At 33.6% G+C, this 21392-nt stretch overlaps 1 protein-coding gene across 1 annotated transcript in view; it reads left to right on the top strand.

Annotated features, from left to right (window-relative positions):
• The window catches only part of LOC128241122 (cingulin-like), a 71755-nt gene that overhangs the window by 27765 nt on the left and 22598 nt on the right, over nucleotides 1-21392 (top strand). The window contains exons 4-13 of the mRNA XM_052958098.1: nucleotides 1943-2005; nucleotides 3218-3280; nucleotides 3698-3778; nucleotides 5255-5317; nucleotides 12987-13049; nucleotides 13531-13593; nucleotides 16532-16594; nucleotides 16822-16884; nucleotides 19279-19341; nucleotides 19557-19619. Of these exons, the coding sequence (XP_052814058.1) occupies nucleotides 1943-2005; nucleotides 3218-3280; nucleotides 3698-3778; nucleotides 5255-5317; nucleotides 12987-13049; nucleotides 13531-13593; nucleotides 16532-16594; nucleotides 16822-16884; nucleotides 19279-19341; nucleotides 19557-19619 (648 nt within the window). The remainder of the gene's footprint in view (nucleotides 1-1942; nucleotides 2006-3217; nucleotides 3281-3697; nucleotides 3779-5254; nucleotides 5318-12986; nucleotides 13050-13530; nucleotides 13594-16531; nucleotides 16595-16821; nucleotides 16885-19278; nucleotides 19342-19556; nucleotides 19620-21392) is intronic.

Genomic DNA, 21392 nt, shown 5'->3' with positions numbered 1-21392 from the left:
TTATATTGTAAGATACAGTGAACTTAACCTATACCACACGCCCCTCAATAGCAATTCGAAGTTAGCTATTCACAAGAGCAAGAGCAACGTTCTCCTCAACTTTCACCACTATCCATCAATTATAAAATAAGTAATTGGGCGGATAACATTTTTCTCTATTTTTAGTATTTGTGACAGCTTCCTATAATCAAACTTCCATTAACATTCATCAGTTCTTATAAAAGTTAGTAGGTATAAAACATTTTTATTTCATTTATAGTAACAGTGACCATGACTTTGACACCAACCCTTAACAGCAATACAAAGCTTGCTTTTCACATAATTAACCTATTAACCCGTCTTTCATTACAGTACATCCATTCTTACTTAAGACTATGTTTAGGAACAGTGACCTTGACCTTGCCCGAACCCTGTCAAAATCACAATTCCAAAAGCTCTTCACCTCTGCTTCCTACACAACCAACTCCATCACTATGCATTAACTATTATTTAAGTAATTCGGCAGAAACCTTTTTTATTTTCTAACTAGTTTGACTGTGACCTTGGCCCTAATCCCATAAAAGGCTTTTTAAAGCTAGTTATTTATATGAGCTATTAACACTACAACTTCCATTACTAAATTCATTAGCTTAAGTAATTTGGAAAAAAAATAATATTCTTATTTAAGTGACAGCGTCGATGATGACCCCTCAAAAACATTCCCAAGCTAGTTCTTCAAATAACCTAACTACACGCCATTTTTCCTCACTATCCCATCAAAAGCAATCACAAGCTAGCAATTCACATAAGCTATCTACACACAATTTTTATTAATATCCATCAATTTTTACTTAAGTTAATAGCTGAAAACATTTTTTTTTTCTTTTGTTGGTAACACTAAACTTGACATTGACTCCATCCCCCTCAAGCTAGCTAGCTCTTCACATAAGCTAGCTACATATTAACCTTCATTACTTTCCATCAGTACTTGCTTAAGGGTTTGGGCCGAAACCAATGTTTTTGTCATTTTTCATTTAATAGTAGCATTGGCCTTGACCCCCAAACAGTCCCAAGCTAGCACTACATATAAGCTACCTACTCACTAACTTTCACTTCTATCAGTATCAAGTTTTACTTAGGTTATTGGTCGGAAATTACTTTTTTACTTTTAGTTTCCTAGACCTTGATATTGACCTCAGCTCCCTCAAAAGCAATTTCAGTCTAGCTCTTTACATACGAATCCTCCAAACCATTCAGCAGCATTACCTTCCAATTATAACTGAAGTTAATGGAAAGAAACCATAATTTATATTAAAAACACTGACCTTGACGCACTCCCCATGAAAAGCAATCTAATACTAACTCTTTAAATATGCTTCCTATATAGCAAGCTTCATTACAATACATCAATACTAGCTTAAGTTTTAAGACGAAAACCATTTAGTTCTATCTTTTTATTAACAGTCACATTGGCATTGACCCCGACCCCTTCAAAAACAATCTTAAGATAGCTCTTAACAAAAAATACCTACTTACTAACTTTCACTGCTATCCATCAATTCTAACCTAAGTTATATGGTTGAAACAAATTTTTAGTTTTAGTTTCACTGACCTGAGCCCCCTTAACCAATATTAAGCTAGCTTTTTACATAAGCTTCAAACACAACAACTTTAACAAATATTATAATAATAGCTTACGTTTTGGTCGGAATTATTTTTTTAGTATTTTTTTCAAATAAAATCTATTTTTATTAACAATGACTCTAATTGCCAACAAAAAAACTATGATATGACATATTAAACTCTGTAAATATTTACTTGTTCTTTTCTTTTTATACTGGTTTCATTTTCAGAGCATGTTAATACTTATAAGGAAATGTTTTGTACGACACGCTCAAATAGAAAATCCTCATTCATACTTATAGCGTTTGTAAGAAAATACCCAACCCTCCTACTTTTTCAGACAAGGAAGGAGCTGTGTGACAAGCTAAAACATGTGAAACATGACCTTGAGACGTCCGAAAAGGTGTTGTATTTTACGAGCATATCGATTCATCTTCCCACAGATAATTACAGGGCTATTTCATATATATATATATATATATATATATATATATATATATATATATATATATATATATATATATATATATATATATATATATATATATTAAAGGTCCAGTAAAACACTTTCATTGATCCTGGCATATAGCAAATGTGTGTTGTTGTGTAAGTATTTATTTCAATGCATTAATAGCTCGTATGTGATTTACAATTCAATCATTTTTAACATTGGTCTATATGTTTAAACAAAATTTCGCCTATTCCATGTCAGACAAGAAATAAGTACGACCGAGAGTTACTTCAATCAAATAATGTTATAGAACTATGTGAAAAAGGTAAGAGGTCAAGGATACGTAGTAATATTGTATGTGTACAAGTAGATACATTTCAAAATGAAAATTTTAGTTTAAGTTCAACAAATTGAAATATTCTCTACGATTTGATGCATATTTATAAATATCAATTGACATTCTCAATATATAATGCTCAATACAAAAACCTTTACCACTGTAGTATATTCTACGATAAAATATTGTTTTCTATTTGAAACAAAATACATTATTCAAAATGAATTTTAGATTACTGTATTAATATCAAATAACTTTGAAAATGTTAGGGAAAATTAGTATGATATAGACCCGTTATATGTACCACAATACTTTTTGATTTGAAATTATCATTATATTAAACTAAATATTATCAAAATAAACCTTAAAATATGCTTTTCTTTGTAGAACACAATAAATAATTTTAAATGTTTTTTTTTTTTTATTACTGAAGTCATGTCAAATAACTTAAGTGAAAACTATAAGCAAAATTAGTTGTATATGATATTGACCCTTAAAAACTTAACGCAGTAGATTTGATTTTATATGTTGGTATTGTCCCGTAACGAGAATAGAAAAACGAGATAAAAACACGGTAATGGAGCCTTTTTGATGTATACTTGTAATTGCATTGAAATATTTAGATATAAAATGTAACACAAAATTAATGTTAACAGACGAGGTACGAACTGTGTGATCATCTAAAACTAGTGAAAAAATACTAAGATATATCAGATCACTTGCGGATCATTTAACATTGTACTGTGTTTAGCAGTAATTGTTTAGAAAATCTAGTGATCGACCTCCATACAGATGTAAGATGTAATACAGTTTGAATACGTTTACAGACAAGGCAGGAACTGTGTTATGAGCTGAAACTAGTGAAACAAGACCTGGAAAATTCAGAAAAGGTGAGATCTTACACATTTTTTTTAATTTTATCGCAGATATTTAAAGGCAGAGACGTGTTAACAATTCACTTTAGTCCTTGCTTTCAAATGCCTACGGATAATTATAATATGATGATAAAAAGTCAATTTATATATGCCATTTTTATATAATCACTTATTTAATCAAAACTTCAAATTTTAGGTCTCGTCTTCAAACCCTTTAATTTAAGAAACACATTCAATTAATAGCAACACAATGGAAACAACATGATTTACAAGGGTAAACAATTTTACTTGGTTTTGAACGAGAGTCTTCAGAAATTATTATATGACACTAGACTTTCAACTAAATGGAAAATTTATAGATTATTCATTTATCAAGTAAACATTACTCACACAGATACCATATGCATGTTACAATATAATTTGCTTCTTTAGACCAGGAAGCAACAATGTGATGAGCTGAAACAAGAGCTTGATACTTCGGAAAAGGTGAGACCTTTTACAAATTGGTTAAACGTTTTATCTGATAGATGTATCGATATGAAACTTTAAACATAGTATTTATGAAAACAGAGAAGGAAAAACAATTATTATAGTTATCAAACGTTTCACATGAGAAAATAAATGGCTTTAAAAAATTGAAATTTACTTGATCTTGATAATTTTCTTAATACTTATATAGATATTATTTTATTATAAAATCAGAAATGATGTTTTATATCACAATTAATATTAATGTTATTATATTTATGATTCTTGTAGTTAAAAAAGGTTTAGTTTTTAATAGGGAATATTTCTATTTAATTTACATACAGGTTGTAAATAATATGTCGGTCGAAATTGGCACGTTAATTCTTTATAACTTCGAACATTTCGACGTTTCAACTTTTCATATATTATCGATGATTAAGAATGGTAATGACTTATTCTTTTTTTAATTAATGTTTTCAAATCACACTATCTGGCCTTATTTGCTCAGATTTTAATCAATCTAACAACTATTTTGTGAAAACAATATGATAATAATTAGAATCATTTACAATTAACGTGGCAATTTTACATATGAACCGTATTGAAGGTGAAGGTGAATACAGTTTGTAATGTTGTTGTTTTTGAATGACAACACATGTGCATTAGTAGAATGCACCTGATCACATCAACCAATAACATATCTGCACGAACCACGTGCAATAACCAGTCATCATAAATGACGGCTTAAGATAATTCGTTCTTCCTTATCCTTCAAAACGCACGAAAATGACTATCGTCTATCATACAAACAACACGTGTAAAAACAACAACAATAGTTTTACCTTTTACTGTTGGGTGAGCTGAAAGAACGTGAAGCAAGAAATTTGCAATGTCAAAACGGGGAGACCTTTTATAAACATGCACATATTTACAATGATATCACAAAGCACATGTAATGTATGGCAATGTGTAAAGATTTATATTCAAATCAATACATGAATATCTATTTGATAAATAAACGTTGGGAAGTGTCTTCGTGAAACAAAATCGATACTTTCAAACATCATTTTCGCCTTTTCGCTTTTTGAGAAGAAAAACGTTTGAAAAAGAGTAACTTGAAGCGAAGCTGGTCATAGAACAATCTGGAAAGGGAAGAGCTGAAATATCCGAAGCAATGTTATATGTCATATCAGTACATGAAATTGAATAATTAGAGAGTACAATGTTAACATTGAAATAAAACCATTGAAAAAAATCGCAAACATTTCATACATAGTTTAAGGTATTAATGTTAATTAATGTAATCATTTGTATTAAGTTAAAAAAAATGAATGCACAATGTAACCATTGTCCACTCTTGGTTGGTATGTTCAGTTATTTAAGGCGATAATACAATCTGAGAACGACGCGTTAAATAGCACAGTATTTGAAAGTATACGATCTTTAGTTGCAATTGTATAGCATTTTAGTAATCGTCTCACATACAGATGTACAATGTAATAAATCTTTATACGTAAACAGACAAGGCAAAAACTCTGTGATGAGCTGGAACGAGTGAAAAAAGACCTTGATAATTCAGAAAAGGTGAGGAATATTAAAAACATGTTTTTGAAAATAGGAACAAACTAACAGGGAGAGCACGTGAAGTAAATCATTTAAAGAAGCGCTGGGTATTTATCAAATATATAGCGGTTGTGAGGGGATCATAACCCTCCAGTGCATTACGGCCGTATTTCACTCTTGTGGCGTCACATCATAACAAGTATCGTTGTGCAATGTTAAAATGATGTCAGAAACAAAATAGTGCGTTGTTAAAATGGCATTTATAATGAAAACGTGTTCCTTTAAAGTGATTTAACCAGTAATGTATATAATAAAAGGGTAATTAGTACTGCGTTTAGATCCAGAATGTCGTATTCGAATACAACCTCCCGGATCAAAACGCAGTACTAGTAACCCTATTTTATATATTTTGTATGAAATTTCGAACACACGCATTGTCATACGTGTATTCATACAGATTCATAATTTAAACTAGATCTACAAGCCTTATGTTTCGCCATAAAGCCTTAAGCCGAGTAATGGGTTCGTAGAAGAGTTACGGAAAGCGACACAGGATATAGTAGAATTTTAAAATAAAAAAAAAAACAAATATGATATTTAAATAAGTGCAATTTGCCAATAGCTGCAACACGGGTAATAAGACCATCATACTTCGGAAAAGGTGACAGACATGTCAATTCAGGAAGGCTTGCATAGTTCCATGTGTTCCCGTGGAATGAACATAAATCCGCATTTCAACTTTTCTGACTCATTTGCTATCTATGCTTTCTCAAATGAAATATGTTATCGACACTTTTATTTATCTAAAAGTGTTGTTGTTGTTTTTTCAATTTCTTGTCAAACGAGCTACATCCAATTCCGCAAAATTCAGAGTGCTATAGATTGTGACACATGTGGAGTACATGCTTGATCCTTACAGAACATCCTTAATATCAATGCAGAGCAATAAATGTGGAGTTGTGCATTGGATAATAATGATATGTAAACCATAAATAGGCCGTGATTGCACGTTTCCGTACAAATGTTTTTAATCCGATAATTAATATATGGGTTCATGATTATACTTATTAGTTTCACAGAATTGCGTGATAGCTAGCTCGAAAGGTGTTAAGGCTTAGTAGACAAACATTGCGGGTTCCAGAGCTTTTAAGTAAAAACAGTAGCGACACTACATTTTGTACATATGCTTTTTATGATCGATGTATGTTTCTATCGTTAACGCATCTAAGGTTAGAAGAGCAATGTTTACATTGACATATTTTGGCATTTGTTGAATGTGCTTAAACAAAATCTATGCGCAGGCTCCAGGTGTAATATTTCACTCGACGAGTATGTGTTCTATGTTTCACACCCGTATAGGGCCTTTGGGAGAACTGCCGAAATGTATATTGTTCTCAAGGTCAGAGGTTCCATTTTTTTGGATGTAACCCAGAGTTTAGGACATTTAAATACCGTCCACGCAATTTATTACACGCTTCGCGCATTGCTTGTTTCGATGAAAGGTTTTGCCAGTTATGACTCCAAGGCGCGTATAATTGTCACATTCGTTGATCTTGTCAAGTCCAAGTTCAAAACAGCGGTCATGTGGATGACTGTCTTTTTCGTTGAACACGAGGACTTTGCATGTGTCCGAGTTATAAAAATATCTCCATTTTCTAGAATATTGGCAATCAGATGTCTAACGTTTGGTCGATGGCTGATTTCGAGAATGATAGTAGTACTATGTCATCTGCTACAGTTGGAGAACTCATATTTTGACCATAAATACACATTCCCAAGCAACTTTGTTCTATTTGCCTTATAAGCCCATCGATAAACACTAGGTACATAATCGGCGAGCATTTCCGGCCCTGTCGGCAGCCTTGTAGCACGGGGAAGTCATCTGAAATGATTTTTAGACAGCTACGAGAGTGAAAAAGGAGTTAGTTAATGGCAATTAACGAAGGATCATCAATACCGCTCTGTTTGAGCTTAAATATTAGCCCAAGGTGCCGCACATAGTCTAAAAATCACAAGTTAACAATTGGCGATTTTTCTTTGGCAAAATAAAGGCTTTTGCGCAAGGCAAACGATGTCTAAATACATGCAAGTCCCTTTTGAAATCCACCTTGCTATTTAATGAGGTTTTTTAACAGTTTATTTTCGAATCATTTTTTCATTTTACTGGTATATATCCAAACCTCATCATACTTGAGAACATACTTGATAATACAGGAGACATAATTTATCTTGTGTTGTTTTAAATGTTTATATACAATGCCGTCATCATTTCCCGCCTTTCCGTTCGGTACAACGTCACTTGATACAAATGCCTGCGGGTCTAGTTTTATCGACTTCAATATTTCTGTTATACTGGTTGTCACTGAACGTTCACATTCATTATCAAAATACGGGAAATACGATTGTGAAAAAAAGGTTTTTTAAAGTAATGTCCCCACTGGTTTGTTTGACTCTTGCGGCTTCTGTGACATACACTATCAATTTTTATGCCGGCTTCGAATCCTTGTCTTGATGTCTTCTTTTTAATATTGACGTGTTTCAAAAGATAACAGAGTCCCTTTCAGCATCTTCAACAAGTTGCCAGTCAAACGTATCTAAGTATATTAAAATTGCGTTTATGTGGACATAGCAAAACTTGCTTTTATCAGATTTATAGTTGGCAAATTAACTCGACTCTTTTGTTCTTCGCCGCCCTGCTCGCATCCACTCACTTCGTACGCCTTTCAAAAAATTGTTGACGTCGGAAAGTTCTTCAGATCAATATGGTTTAAGGAAGCAACAGTAATGTTTTTTTGGTAATGATTGATTAGGGTATTCAAACAAATTATCGTAAACAATGCTGTAAGGCTGGTCTAGAGCATCTTTACAGAGTAATTGCACTGAATATCCTTAAGATTCTTGTCAAGTTGCACTAGGCTTTGATATTGCTTTATTTGTTCAGGTTTACTTTTTCGCCAGTTAACGCCATTCACATTTGCATTTTCAAGATTACATTCATACAACAATACATCAGTTTATACACAACATAAAATAGGCCGTTGCCACGTTTAAACAATGCTCAGTAGTAATTCAACAATGCATTACTAAATCAACATGTTCATAAGGTAGGCATATATAGTCAATCATTGAGCGGGTATTGTTGTCATATGAAACAAATGTATTTGTTGAACCCGAACATAATGGTAAAATATCTAAAGCAAACAAGTTACAATATTTTAAAAATTCATAATTGATTTATCTCTGGTACATGAATGTTTAGTGTTAAATCTTGCATTGAAATCACCCATGAAAATTGTCAAACCTTTGTCACAGTAGATATTGTACAAATTATATTATATATCAATATACTGCATATATGTATCAACAGAATGATTAGAACATGGTACGTTTAATCGGAAGATAAATATGAAATTGTTAGGACTTAGCTGTACTTGTATCCCTAATATTCTACGATCTGCAATATTTAGCGGAACTATGAACTTATTCAGCTTTTTATCCCATAAAAAATCATATCGCATCTAAAACATCGCCTGTAGTTATATGTATTTAAGTCATTGTCACATATGAAATGGTAGATATAGTCACTAGAAATACATCCTTAAAAGTGAAGATTTTGGGGCGAGAACCAGTGCTCTGAAATGCCACACACATCTATATTACCTTCAGTCAATAAGTCAGCAAGGTACAAGGCACTCGACATAATGACGTTGTTTTCCATGTTATAACATTAAGTGCGCTCATAGTCATAATGATTGAAACAGAAAATGAGATCAAAACAGTTATGGACATTTACAGTGGGGGTTTTCACTCATTTTTCACACAGTTAAGAGCTAGTCAACGTCACAGTCCCTAAGGGCTTCATAGCGGTTCTTGTTTCCAAAGCTCCCACGACTGTTATCGCAGGCCGTCATTTTTGGACGCGTGTGTTGATATCGTCTTATCCTAGGTGGAAGGTTACGCGATGATTTGCGTGGACGCCAAGGCTCATAATTGACGCAGTCGGGCCAGAAGTCTTTCGGAAGCAAATATCCGCTGTGTCGTCTGCGTACACGTTTAATTTTATTAGGACTCGGTCCGGATTTTTTCTCAATGGGAAGACACGAATATTTGAGACGGAATGACCTTTGCGAGTTACATCTGACGATAAAACGTTTAAATTTACATGTTTACTCAGCCCGCGGACGGCAAAGCGCTTCGTATGTCTTTTCCTCTTAACTTGAAAACCATGTTCATCGTAGGTGGTTGTGACGAGCACCGGAATCGGATTCCCACGGGGCTCTGTATCGTCCCCCTTGGCGCAGTACTTCTGTCAACATCGTTACGGCGCGTGTATGACGGAATCTCCGTTCTGCTCGCTGGATATGAGCGTTCCTGACTGCCCTTATGTGCCAGCGTCAGTAATGCAGGCTTCGTACAAGCAAATATGGTCGTTGTTATATGTTGGCAAATCAAAACGATGAGTTGTGTATGTGTTGTCGCGAGCTTCCTGATCCGGAAGTGGTCCTTGCTCCGGTAATCCAATGAGTGCTTGATGAGTATGATACATTGGTTCATGACCGACGACAGTATAAACATTTGTTTTGTTTATTGGAATTTTGGCAATTGATACAAGTTTGTTGTCGTCAATTAGACATTCGACAATACGAATACGGTCTTCGAGTTCAGTTCAGTTATTCGCTGGACCAACGATGCTGTCAGGGATCTCATCGATTGTTCAGTTCCTGTTAATATTCTAATAACGTCAGTATTGCACACTTTAACAGCTTGCTTTATGTTTACCAAGCAAGACTTTGTCTGAGGGATATGCTCGACTTTTAATGTATCATTTGCAAACTGAGACTGTTTCAATATTAAGATATTTGCCTGAAGTGATGCAACTGTGTCTTTAAGTAAGTTGAACTCAGAGGCAGTTACACATTTTCTGGAATGGCAGTCATGTAACGAAAAAGTAGTCCCTTTCGATTCGTAGGTGCCTCTGACGGCCGACGCGGCTTTGCTGAGCTTATCAATGGTTTCAGTAAGTTATAGTCTGCGCCTTCTTTAACGTCAATGATAGTTCGTATGTCCTTTGCCAGGCGCAAAGTGAGCGGTTCGCCGTTACAGGTTTGTACTCTACGCTTAATTCCAGCCCCTTCGCCAAAATGAAAGTAACTATCAAACTCTTACAGATGTTCGAAATATGACACCGTACCCTCTCTAGATCGCATTCACTTGAAGCGTATTCATTCACGACTTGATCTACAAACATGTCACCTGGCAGGTCCCTAAACAGAGTTACCAATTTCCGGTATTCCTCTACCACACGGAAGTCATCCTCACGAATGTCCTCTAGCGTGTTGTTACCATGGTACCTGTCATATTCTTCGCTATGACAACTGCTCTGGTCACATGATACACTATCACGTGACTCGAAGAATCCCGTGGGGACTCGGCTCACTTCGTCATCAGTAGTTATGACAGTTATAATTGGCAAAATCAAACCCGATAATTGGGTTTGGTCAACTCTATCACCACTCTTCATTGTCCGTTCCGAAGTTATTGCGGATATAATCCTAATCACTGATGGTAAAAAAAGTTCACAAATAACTCAGTAAGGCATTTTTGAAACAAAGAATCCAACTATTCACGTTACGATTTCGCTAATTACTCCAATATTAAACGTAATATATCCAAAAACATATATAAGCACATAGCTTATAAAATACTTGACACTGTGGTTTTTTTTAACTATGCACTGCACAAAAAGTCCTCAAAAATACAAAATCATAGGCGCACAAAAAAGCACCCTTCAACTCCCTCCTCTATACATTTTCTATTACATTTTACGAACTAATGTATTACATCTTCTGTTAATTTTCCACAGTCGCAAATAGGATTATTAGGAAATTATTTAAGGAATGAATTGCGGGCTTGATGCCAATATCGGGGTATGAACGCAATTGGGTTGGTCAAAGTGTGTTGAGTCCATGCTGACACAATACAAACAATAACAAGATCAATAGTTTTCATGTATAATGTTATGCGATGAATTGCGATCCGAACATATCCGAAGAAGTTGCGATTATCGATTAATAAACGCAATTGCTGAAAGGCAGTTCATTTAAAGAATGGAAGATAAGGTCCAAACATATAGAGATGTGCATTAAGGTTGGTGCAAGCATTTCTGTTTCTTGTATGGTAGATACTAATTTTGTAAATATGTACCCCACAAATTAACATTTCGGAACAATTGAGACCTTGTATGTATCTATAAAAGTCTCTTAAATTCGTTTAGCGTGTTATGTTGCGAACGTGGACATCAAGTCGGATCCTCAAATCTGTTGAAGATGGAATTGTTAATTACGAATAAATACTTAAACGTCAAGGTATGGTTACATAATTATGTCTATTTCGAAGCGGAACGTTGGTTATTTGTTTAATTGTTTGTGTTGTTTGATCGCAAAGATACTGTTGCAAGCTACCGATTATTTGAAGTAACATGACACATAACTATTGCATTGCCCAGCGTCACTAAGCGGAGTCCAACCAATTTCAATCAAAAGTCTGTGATTAGAAACTGATCGTGTTTACCCGATTACAACGCTAGCAGCTTCATTTTGCATTTTGTCTAAATATTCCTTTTTATATGGCACAAATATATCCAACTAAAATGAATATTCAAGCAAAAGTCGCAGAAACGAGATGTATACTTTCATAAGGCTTTAGCGTTGTTCTACTAAATTAAAATTTTAACAACATCATTGACCCAAGCATTTAAGAGACTGTTTGGGCCATGTTTTATTTGCTGTTAACTAAAGACCTTTAAAGTGGCAAAGTGTTTATGGTTTTCAACAAAGTTCATCAGAGTGCCGTCAAACATAATATTTGGCAGTATTTGATTGCATAGCGTTAAAAACTTCAGTTTTTCATATGACGTTTAATATAACTTTTATAGGGAATATTTCTATTTAATTTCCATACAGGTATTAAGTATTATGTCGTTCGAAATTGGAACTTTAACACTTTATATTTACTTTATAACTACGAACATTTCGACGTTTTAACTTTTCGTATATTTTCAATTTTTAAAGATGGTAATGTTTGAATTTTTCTTTGAATTAATGTTTTTAAATCACGCTTACAATCTGATCGTAATTAAAATTGTTAGCAATAAACGTGGCAATTTTACATATGAACCGTTTTCAAAGGTGAATAAAGTTTGTCGTGTTGTTGTTTTTAATGACATAACAATCCGCATGTATAATGCCCACGCACCTGTTCACATCAACCAATAGCATATATGCACGAAATTATCGTGCAAAAACCAGTCATCATAAATGACGGCTTAAGATAATTTGTTCTTCTTTTTTCTTCAAAACTCTCGAAAATGACATTATCGACTATCTTACAAACGCTATGTGTAACAAAAGCCAATATTTCTACTTTTAACTGTGTGGTGAGCTGAAATAAAGTGAAGCAAGACCTTGACAATGTCAAAAAGGGGAGATATTTTACAAACATGTGGATGAATATTATTGCACATATTTACAATGATATCACATTGTTCAGTGCATAAAGCACATGTAATGTATAACAATGTGTGAAGATTTTATTCAATACATGAATATCTATTTTGTAAATTAACGTTGCAAATATCTTCGTGAAAAAAGGTCCATGTTTTCTAATTTCATTTTTGTCTTTTCGCTTCTAGAGAAGAAACACATTCGAAAAAGATTTACTGCAAGCGAAGCTGGTCACAGAACAATCTGAAAAGGTAAAAGCTGATGTATCCGTAGCAATGTTATATGTCATATCAGTACATGAATTTGAATAAGTAGAGAGTACAATTTAACTTTGAAATCAAACCATTGAAATAATCGCAAAAAAAAATCATATATATTTTAATGTTTTTTTTATTTTTTTTTATTTTAATTGATGCGATCATTTATTTTAAGTTAAATATAAAATAATATAACTATAATCATATTGAAATTAAAGCCTTTCTATGTGAAACATACCTAAGTAAAGTTGAATGTACAAAAGTAATATCAAATAGCTTTAATGTTGGAGATAAATAATAACATTTGCCTCTGTTGGTATGTTCCGTTATTTAATGCGATTGAAAAAACTGAAAACAACGCGTCAAATAACGTATTATTTGACAGTGTACGATGTTTAGTTGTAATTGTGTAGAAATTCTTGTAATCGTCTTTCATACAGATGCAAAATGTAATACAATTTTAATACGTAAACAGAAAAGGCTGAAACTGTGTGATGAGCTGGAACATGTGAAACAAGACCTGGATCATTCAGAAAAGGTGAGAAATATTAAAAACCCGTTTTCGAATATAGGAACAAACAAACGGGGGAGGAGGTCACGTGAAGTAAACCATTTACAGTACTTAGCGCTAGATAGTAAACAAATATATATAGGGGTTTGTTAGGGGATTGTTATATTTTTCGAGTTTGTATGAAACTTTGAACAAATGCATTGTCATAGGAATATTTATTCTGATTTATAATTTAAACTAGATCTTAAAAGCCTAATGTGTTGCCTTTATGCCTTAAGTCGAGTAAAATGTTCGTAGAAGAGTTACTGAACGCGACACAGGGTATAGTTGAAAATGTATGAACAACAATACTATGTAATACTTATACACAAGCCATTTTATAAACAGATGCATACATTTTTAACACGCCAAACAAACCTGAGTTGAACGTAAAAACTTAATCAATCTAAGTTATTGCAATATCTAGTTTAAATATCATATAAATATTTATAAAGCGGTACCTTATAAAACAAGGAACGAGCTATGTAATGAACTGAAACAAGTAAAGCAGGTCCTTTACAAAAAATGCTTTATGAATTATAACTTTCTTGTTGACAGGCAGAGCACTTGTAATGAAACACTTAGAATAGTTCTGGCGAAGGCAAAGATATGTACATGTGTATTCACTGCTTTCAACGCAAGACCAATAACATAAATATTTGTTTATGTTTATTTTAATTAGTGTAATTTGCCAACAGTTGCAACATGTGAAATAAGACCATCATAATTCGGAAAAACTGACACCAGTGACAATCATGTTAATTGAGGAAGGCTTACATAGTTTCATAAGTTCTTGCGGAACGAACATAAATCAGCATTTCTGAGACATTTGCTAACTATGTTATCTCAATTGAAATATGTTATCGACACTTTCATTGATATAGAAGTGTTATTTTTGCCAAATTCTGGATAATCGACCCAATTCAATTTCCGCGCGTTTAGAGTACACTACATTGTGGCACATATGGAGTACATTCGGATCCTTACAGTACACCTCAATATGAACAGAACAGAACAGAACAGAATTTTTATTTATGCTTTAGCATATACAGCTCAACGTTATAAACACATAATTAAAAAATGAAGAAACCAAGGTAGTGATTGTTTATGGTCTATGAAAAATACCTGATTTAAACGTATCGGATATTTCTTAAATTCAATATAGTGGATATTAAAACAGAGTATTCCTTGCTCAGTGTGTAGATAATTTTCTGGATAGAAAAAGTTGCAAAAAAGTGTTATATCAGTGAAAATGGATACTATAGTGAATGACATTAGTAAACAATATGGCGGACCTCCCATTGTTTTCATGCGAGAAACAAGTTTGTTTGGTGAAAAAATGCCTACAAAACAAGAATGGCTAAAACATGAGGAGTTATATGAAGCACTGGCTGATGTAATTGTCTGCACCCACATTACAGGGCTACAGAGAGTTCGAGGTATGTGGCGAATATACGTCGAAAATATCGACGATAAAGTTTCATTGCTAACTGAAGGGGTAACATTAAGGGGGAAAATGATAAAGTTGCTAAATACCAATCCCAATCGCTTAGATGGTGAGCAGACAGTTAGAATAAGAGTAAAAGATATACCACTTTCCGTTGACGATAGTGTTATTCTAAGATCTCTAGTTGCAAAGAATATAGATGTTATCACTATCATTCGGGAGAAACTTCGTGTCAAGGGTAAACTAACGAATTGCGAGAATGGTGATGGGCTGTGCATTGTGAAATCCAGCTCGCTCTCAGCAACCCTGCCGAAGTTTATGGCTTTTGGACATTTTACGGGTCGTGTATTTCACCCTGGGCAAAATTCTGAGAACAAAGAACTTAAATGCAGAAATGTCTAGAAACTGGGCACAAAATGATCGACTGGCGATGCCTTGATTGTCATCAAATTGGTCACAAAAAGGGCGAATGCGAATTAGAAAGTAACCATTCGAGCACCCCTCAACCAGACATAGAAGTCACTCAGATTCAGGACAGTATCCAACAAGCGGAACACAGTGAACCGTCAAGTCCACGGGGAAAGAAGAAAAAGCAGAAAAAGGCGATTAAAGGTCAAAAGCCGATTGACGCTTTCGTAGTTATCGGAGCGGATAGTAAAGAGACACCAAACAAAGGGAAAAAGCCCATCGCATCGGAACGGTCACCGCCGACTCCTGCAGAAGTGTTAAACGATGAGTCAAAGAAATCTAGACTAAAGGATTGTGATACTCGTCTATAACTTTCCAAAATACGATCACATCTGTTTAATGGACTTAGATTTTGCTTTACGACGTTATTTGTTTTATATGCATTTTATTATGATCTATTTGATAGATATAACTTACTCAAACACAACAAAGAGATGTTGTTTTTTACAACATACATGTTTACAATGTGATTTATAGTGTCTAAATAGGAATTATTATTGCACTAGAAAATGTATTGCACTTTGTGATATATAATGTATTACACTACTATAAGTATTTATACCTGTATATGTGTGTATTATATTATGTATATGTATATATATATGTATATATATATAAATATCTGTTGCACTGTCAGCCATTGTATTTAACACTTTTATTTAAATTATTCACACAATCTATGTATATAAATTGTTTATGCTTATCTGTTACATATGTCGTTATCATTATTTGTGAGTTTGTTACTTGAAAAACATTAACACGCTGGTTGGGCATCAATAAAACGCTTAGAATTAAACATCGTTAAAGCTGTACTGGCGATACTTCCAAAACATAAAGCTGAAGCCTTTTTAGCCTTCTGATTGGATTCATAATGTCAATGTTAAATTTGATGATATGATTTCAGGCATTAACATATGTTATATTTGTTGGCCATAGTATTAAGCTTTAAATGTATTCAATATAAATAGTTATTCGTTATACAAACTGATATGTTATGTGACACTGTTCCAGACACAGAACCAACTAAGAGATGAGCTGAAAGGTGTCAAACAAGACCTTTATCATTCAGAAAAGGTGAAACCTTGTACAACCATTTGTTTTGAGTATCTTCCCAAAGATTTACTTCAAAAGCCAGAACAGTGAACCCGTTACATAAGTAAACCCTTATTACAAAACAATTTTATATCATATTAAGTCATCTTATAAATAAAATTTGATGGACGCAATACATTGTCTTTCTGTTCTGATAGTCCAATTTAAACTGCTAACGTAATAATTTTCTGCCGTTTTGCCGCTTTCAGACAAGAAAGCAGTTCGAACAAAAGTTACTGAAAGCGAAACAGGACATAAAGAATTCTGAAAAGGTAACTTTTATATAAAAAGTTATTTGACAAGTAGTTAAATAAATGTATGACACTATTGAAGTCTGAGTAAAACGGGCAAACTAAATTATATGCATGCCTTTCCTATATAAAGTAAAATAGATACTTTTTTATATTTTCACTTCTTATTTGGCAGTCAAAATTTCACTCTCTTTTTTACTGATAAAACACGATATTTTATCGAAAAGGACGATTGAAACTCCGATATTAAGGTACAGCAACTGATTAAACGGACAACATACATAAAGCAAATTATAATTTGACGCTTTTCTAGTGACCTGTATCCCGTCCAGTTCGGTGTGCATCCGTCGAGACTGCAAGTCGAGTCGAATACGTGTTAACTCCCGAACGAGACATGTAGCCGGTCACCAGTAATGCATCATATCATAACATTCAATTTAATATATGCCTTACTATGAATTCCTTTTAATTTTTTGGTTTGAATTTGTAATAATTTAAATGTACCTCTGTCAAATGTCCAACTATGGAATGATTTGTGTGTATGGAGATGTAGCGAAATTTTGTGTATCGAAGTCAAGGGAGGCTACTCCATCGAAACAAGTCAAAAGTTACAGAATTCACTATATTGAGCAAAATAGGAGGATTTGCGTTCATATGTCAGGAAAATAAACAAATTGCTAATAACAAAACAATTATAAAAATGTTACAGAACAACAAAAAACAAATGTTTACGGTACTTATTTAACGGACATGATGACATCGTCATTTCCTGTAGACGTAAAGCGGCCATTTAAACAAAATTGAATGTTTGAAGGATTTTAAATAACATTATAAGCAGAAATGAGCGAAGTTCTTGAATCAAGCGCTTTAACTATCGATGACTCGATTTACCCTTCTCCTTTGTTTTGGTGAGCTGCTCATGTGTATGATTATATTGTTTCAATTATGATATTTAAATTGTCTAGATAGTTCGAAAGTGTTGTCTGTCTCATGTGTATCCTCATGTTTCTTTGAATACCATGTTCATCAATATGAACTTACTTCTGGTGGCATAAGTAACGAAGGAAATGTTATATATTTAAAAGTTGACAGGTTTTACCATTTCTTTTTGTTAAGCTATTTCTAACCTCTTGACATCTTTAATACTCTGTGTGCCGTTTCAATATGGTATTTTAGTCGTAACTTTCATAGTCTGAAAATAGTTGGTGTGGACTACTTCGTACTCCACACACTTTAACCATCCCAACTAGTTAATACCCTGAGAATGACATCAACAGCGCAATTCAACCTTAAATAATTTCTTATTCTCCAAAGATTGTTTTTCCCATTTTCGGCTCATTTTGAAAATATTCTATTTGGAGTTTGTCATAACCCCGCAGGGACCTTAAATCTAATTTGTAGGAGATTTCCAATTTCGGAAATACTGTTTAAGACATTTACGTTTCAATTTTACTGAACATATTTCATATTTACTTTGTGAACAAAACATTTGCCACTTTTAAAGATCATATCTTAAATAATTAAAATACGTTTGTAGATAATATGAACTTGAAACCATAGTCCGGATACTATTTTATATAACTAATAAAAAATGTCCCAATTATCGCTTCCCCCTTTGTCCATTAATGTTTTTGTTTTATTTTTTGCACAAAGCCTGCACTGAAATTCCCACTAGCTAGAAGACCAAACAGAGGCCCTGTTTAAATGCACAATACTAAGGCCTATCATTCACGTCACGACAGACACACAACGTTTAAACAATACTGTATCAAACTATATTACAGTGTTTACAGCACTATGCTTCTTTAAAGTTATGAAAGATGATAGCTGTATCTGATCGATGAGAACTTGTATTTTTGTATTAAATTCATTGTAGAAGTAAACATGAATCGCGGTGTCCTCGGGTTGATGCTGGCGCCGATAAGGATTTTATTTTCTTAATATTGCAATTATCTTTGGACAAGTGAAAGATTAAAATCTTATGCACTAGTTTAAGCGCCGTGTAAAATTGTTCTTGCTTGGCCGTTGGAAGGCGGTTCCCTAATATGTTTCAGTAACGCCTAATAGTTATAAACTAGTCCCAACAGCGAGATCATCTTAAAAACGTTTCTGTTTGCATATACGGTATGCATGTGGTGTTATCCACGTTGTGTGTCTCTGGATTAGAGTACGTTGATCCATAGCCTGTGTTGATATGAGTCAAGCAATACTCGGCAGGACATTTGAATACTAACGCAGCGAGGAATGAAGCCCTTTTAGCCAACTGTTTGGACTCTTATAAGTAATGTTTCCAGACGGTCAGATATGTTCTCGTCTTTTTTTGTTGTGAACCTGGCCCCAGTATTATGCTTTAATTGTATTCAATAGAAAAAGTTACCGTTATACATACTGATAGGCAATGTTACACTATTCCAGACACAGAAGGAACTGCGTGATGAGCTGAAACGAGTGAAACAAGACCTATATCATTCAGAAAAGGTAAAACCTCTTTCAACAACGTGTTTTGAATATCTTCGCAAGGATTTAAAGGGAAAGCCAGAATAGTGAACATTTAGCATTTGTAAAACAAATGTTTAAAAGTACATAATATAAAGATATTATATATAAAATTTGATAAACGCGTTGTGTTGTGTCTTTTTGGTCTGATAATCTAAAACTGTTTACACACTATCCTACCGTTCTGCCGCTTTCAGACAAAGAAGAGATTCGAACAAGATTTACTAAAAACGAAACCGGGCATAGAGAAATCTGTAAAAGTCAGTTATCTTTTATCATGTATAAGTTTTTTACATGTATTTGAATAAACATGACATTATAGAAAACTATGTAAAACAGGCAAACATATTCCATAAGACCTTGCTATTCAAATGTCAAGTCAAAAACGAACAGAACAAGCTAATAAGCGTAACTTAGATTTGAACTCTCTTTAGAACGGAATCGCTCTCCCATGGTGGCTGTTTTATATTCATGCAGAATATCAAATTTAACATAATCCCACATGTGTTAGTAATGGAATTGGACTAAAACATATCATTACAAAACTACCAATGCAATAAGTGCAAATGTCACGAAAATATACGTGCCATCACTATATAAATGCAGCTGATTGAACTGTTAATCACTCCAACAGATGGCAAACCCATTAAAAATACGAAACACAGGGAATGTGAACAATACTTACATTTGTGTATGAATAAAGACCTCAATTACAATAAGAAGTAAAGCATGACTGACTGAGCAACGGTCTTTTCTCCATACCATGCGGATCATATTGCTGCTTGTAACCGATCTGATCTTTGATTATTCAGACGTAGCTATTGAGTTAGTGCGACAAGCAGAACCATGAGTGTACTTTACTTAGTATCGTCCTTGTGTTTGGGTATTAAACTGTTTTTGTGTGTTGATATAATTATTGCTGCAGATCAAATGAATATTGCAAACAAATTTATCCAAATGAATAGATGAGCGAGACAGTCAGCGCATGGACTGTTGTGAAACTTGTTGTGGGGAAACTCCCAGAGCGGTTGAACATACGCGGCGTAATTGACACACTTGTTATGGTGTATTATTTGGATATTTGGTGCTCCGAACCCGACAGGGAACTGTTGTGTACTTGGAAGCGCACTAGAGTCTTTTGTACAATTGTGTGGAGATTTGGGCTCGAGCCCCCATTATAACTGAGAATAAAGGCGTGCTTGTAAGCTGCACGTATGGACAATGGTTTAGTAAATGTTAAATGAGAGGACAGGCGTAAAATATGGCTGTTTGATTTCATCTGGAAGTAACTGTGTTGTGTCCGTTGTTGTTTTTTGTTTTCTTTAGATGCTGGTATTAGTCCACACCAATATATTAATCAATAAGTTGTCCAATAATAAAACACCACATATATGAGGTTCATATTATTGAACAATATATATTATATTATATAGTTTATATTTATATAAATATATAGAACATCATTGTACTGTAAAGTAATTTAATGGACATTGGAAGTAGCCATACTACTGTGATATTTAGCACAGCAACTATTTTTACCAACAATATTTAATAGACAAGTAGTCATGTAAACAAAACCTCTGTAGAAACATTTACCAACAACAGATAATGTTAATGTTAGCTTAATTGTATATTTCAGTATTTAGATAATGTAATAAAGAACGACTTACCCACAAATAACCGAAATTTGTCCGTTAAGTGTATTTATGGATTCGGGCATTTCTTATATACCCCAATTTTTATTATTTATTATTCCTATTTGTTGTTACTTTATTAGTAAGATTTAATTAAAATGTTTATATAATTTATCTATATAGTTTTAACATTATGAATGACAGTTGTTTTTTCTTTGGTTTATTACGGAAGGTGCGCCACTAGTCCTTATGAAATAAAATTGCACAGTGTATATTTTCAATTTTAAATCAATGGAAGGACTTGCTATTGAACATAGTATCTCGATCATTATCTTCTTTTACTTTTGCACTTTAATTAAAGAAAACACTTGGATTCCAGCCAAGTGCGGGGACAAAGGT

The sequence above is a fragment of the Mya arenaria genome, chromosome 7 (assembly GCF_026914265.1).
Source record: "Mya arenaria isolate MELC-2E11 chromosome 7, ASM2691426v1".
In the NCBI taxonomy this organism is placed as follows: Eukaryota; Metazoa; Mollusca; class Bivalvia; order Myida; family Myidae; genus Mya; species Mya arenaria.
This window is presented reverse-complemented; position numbering and strand designations above follow the sequence as displayed.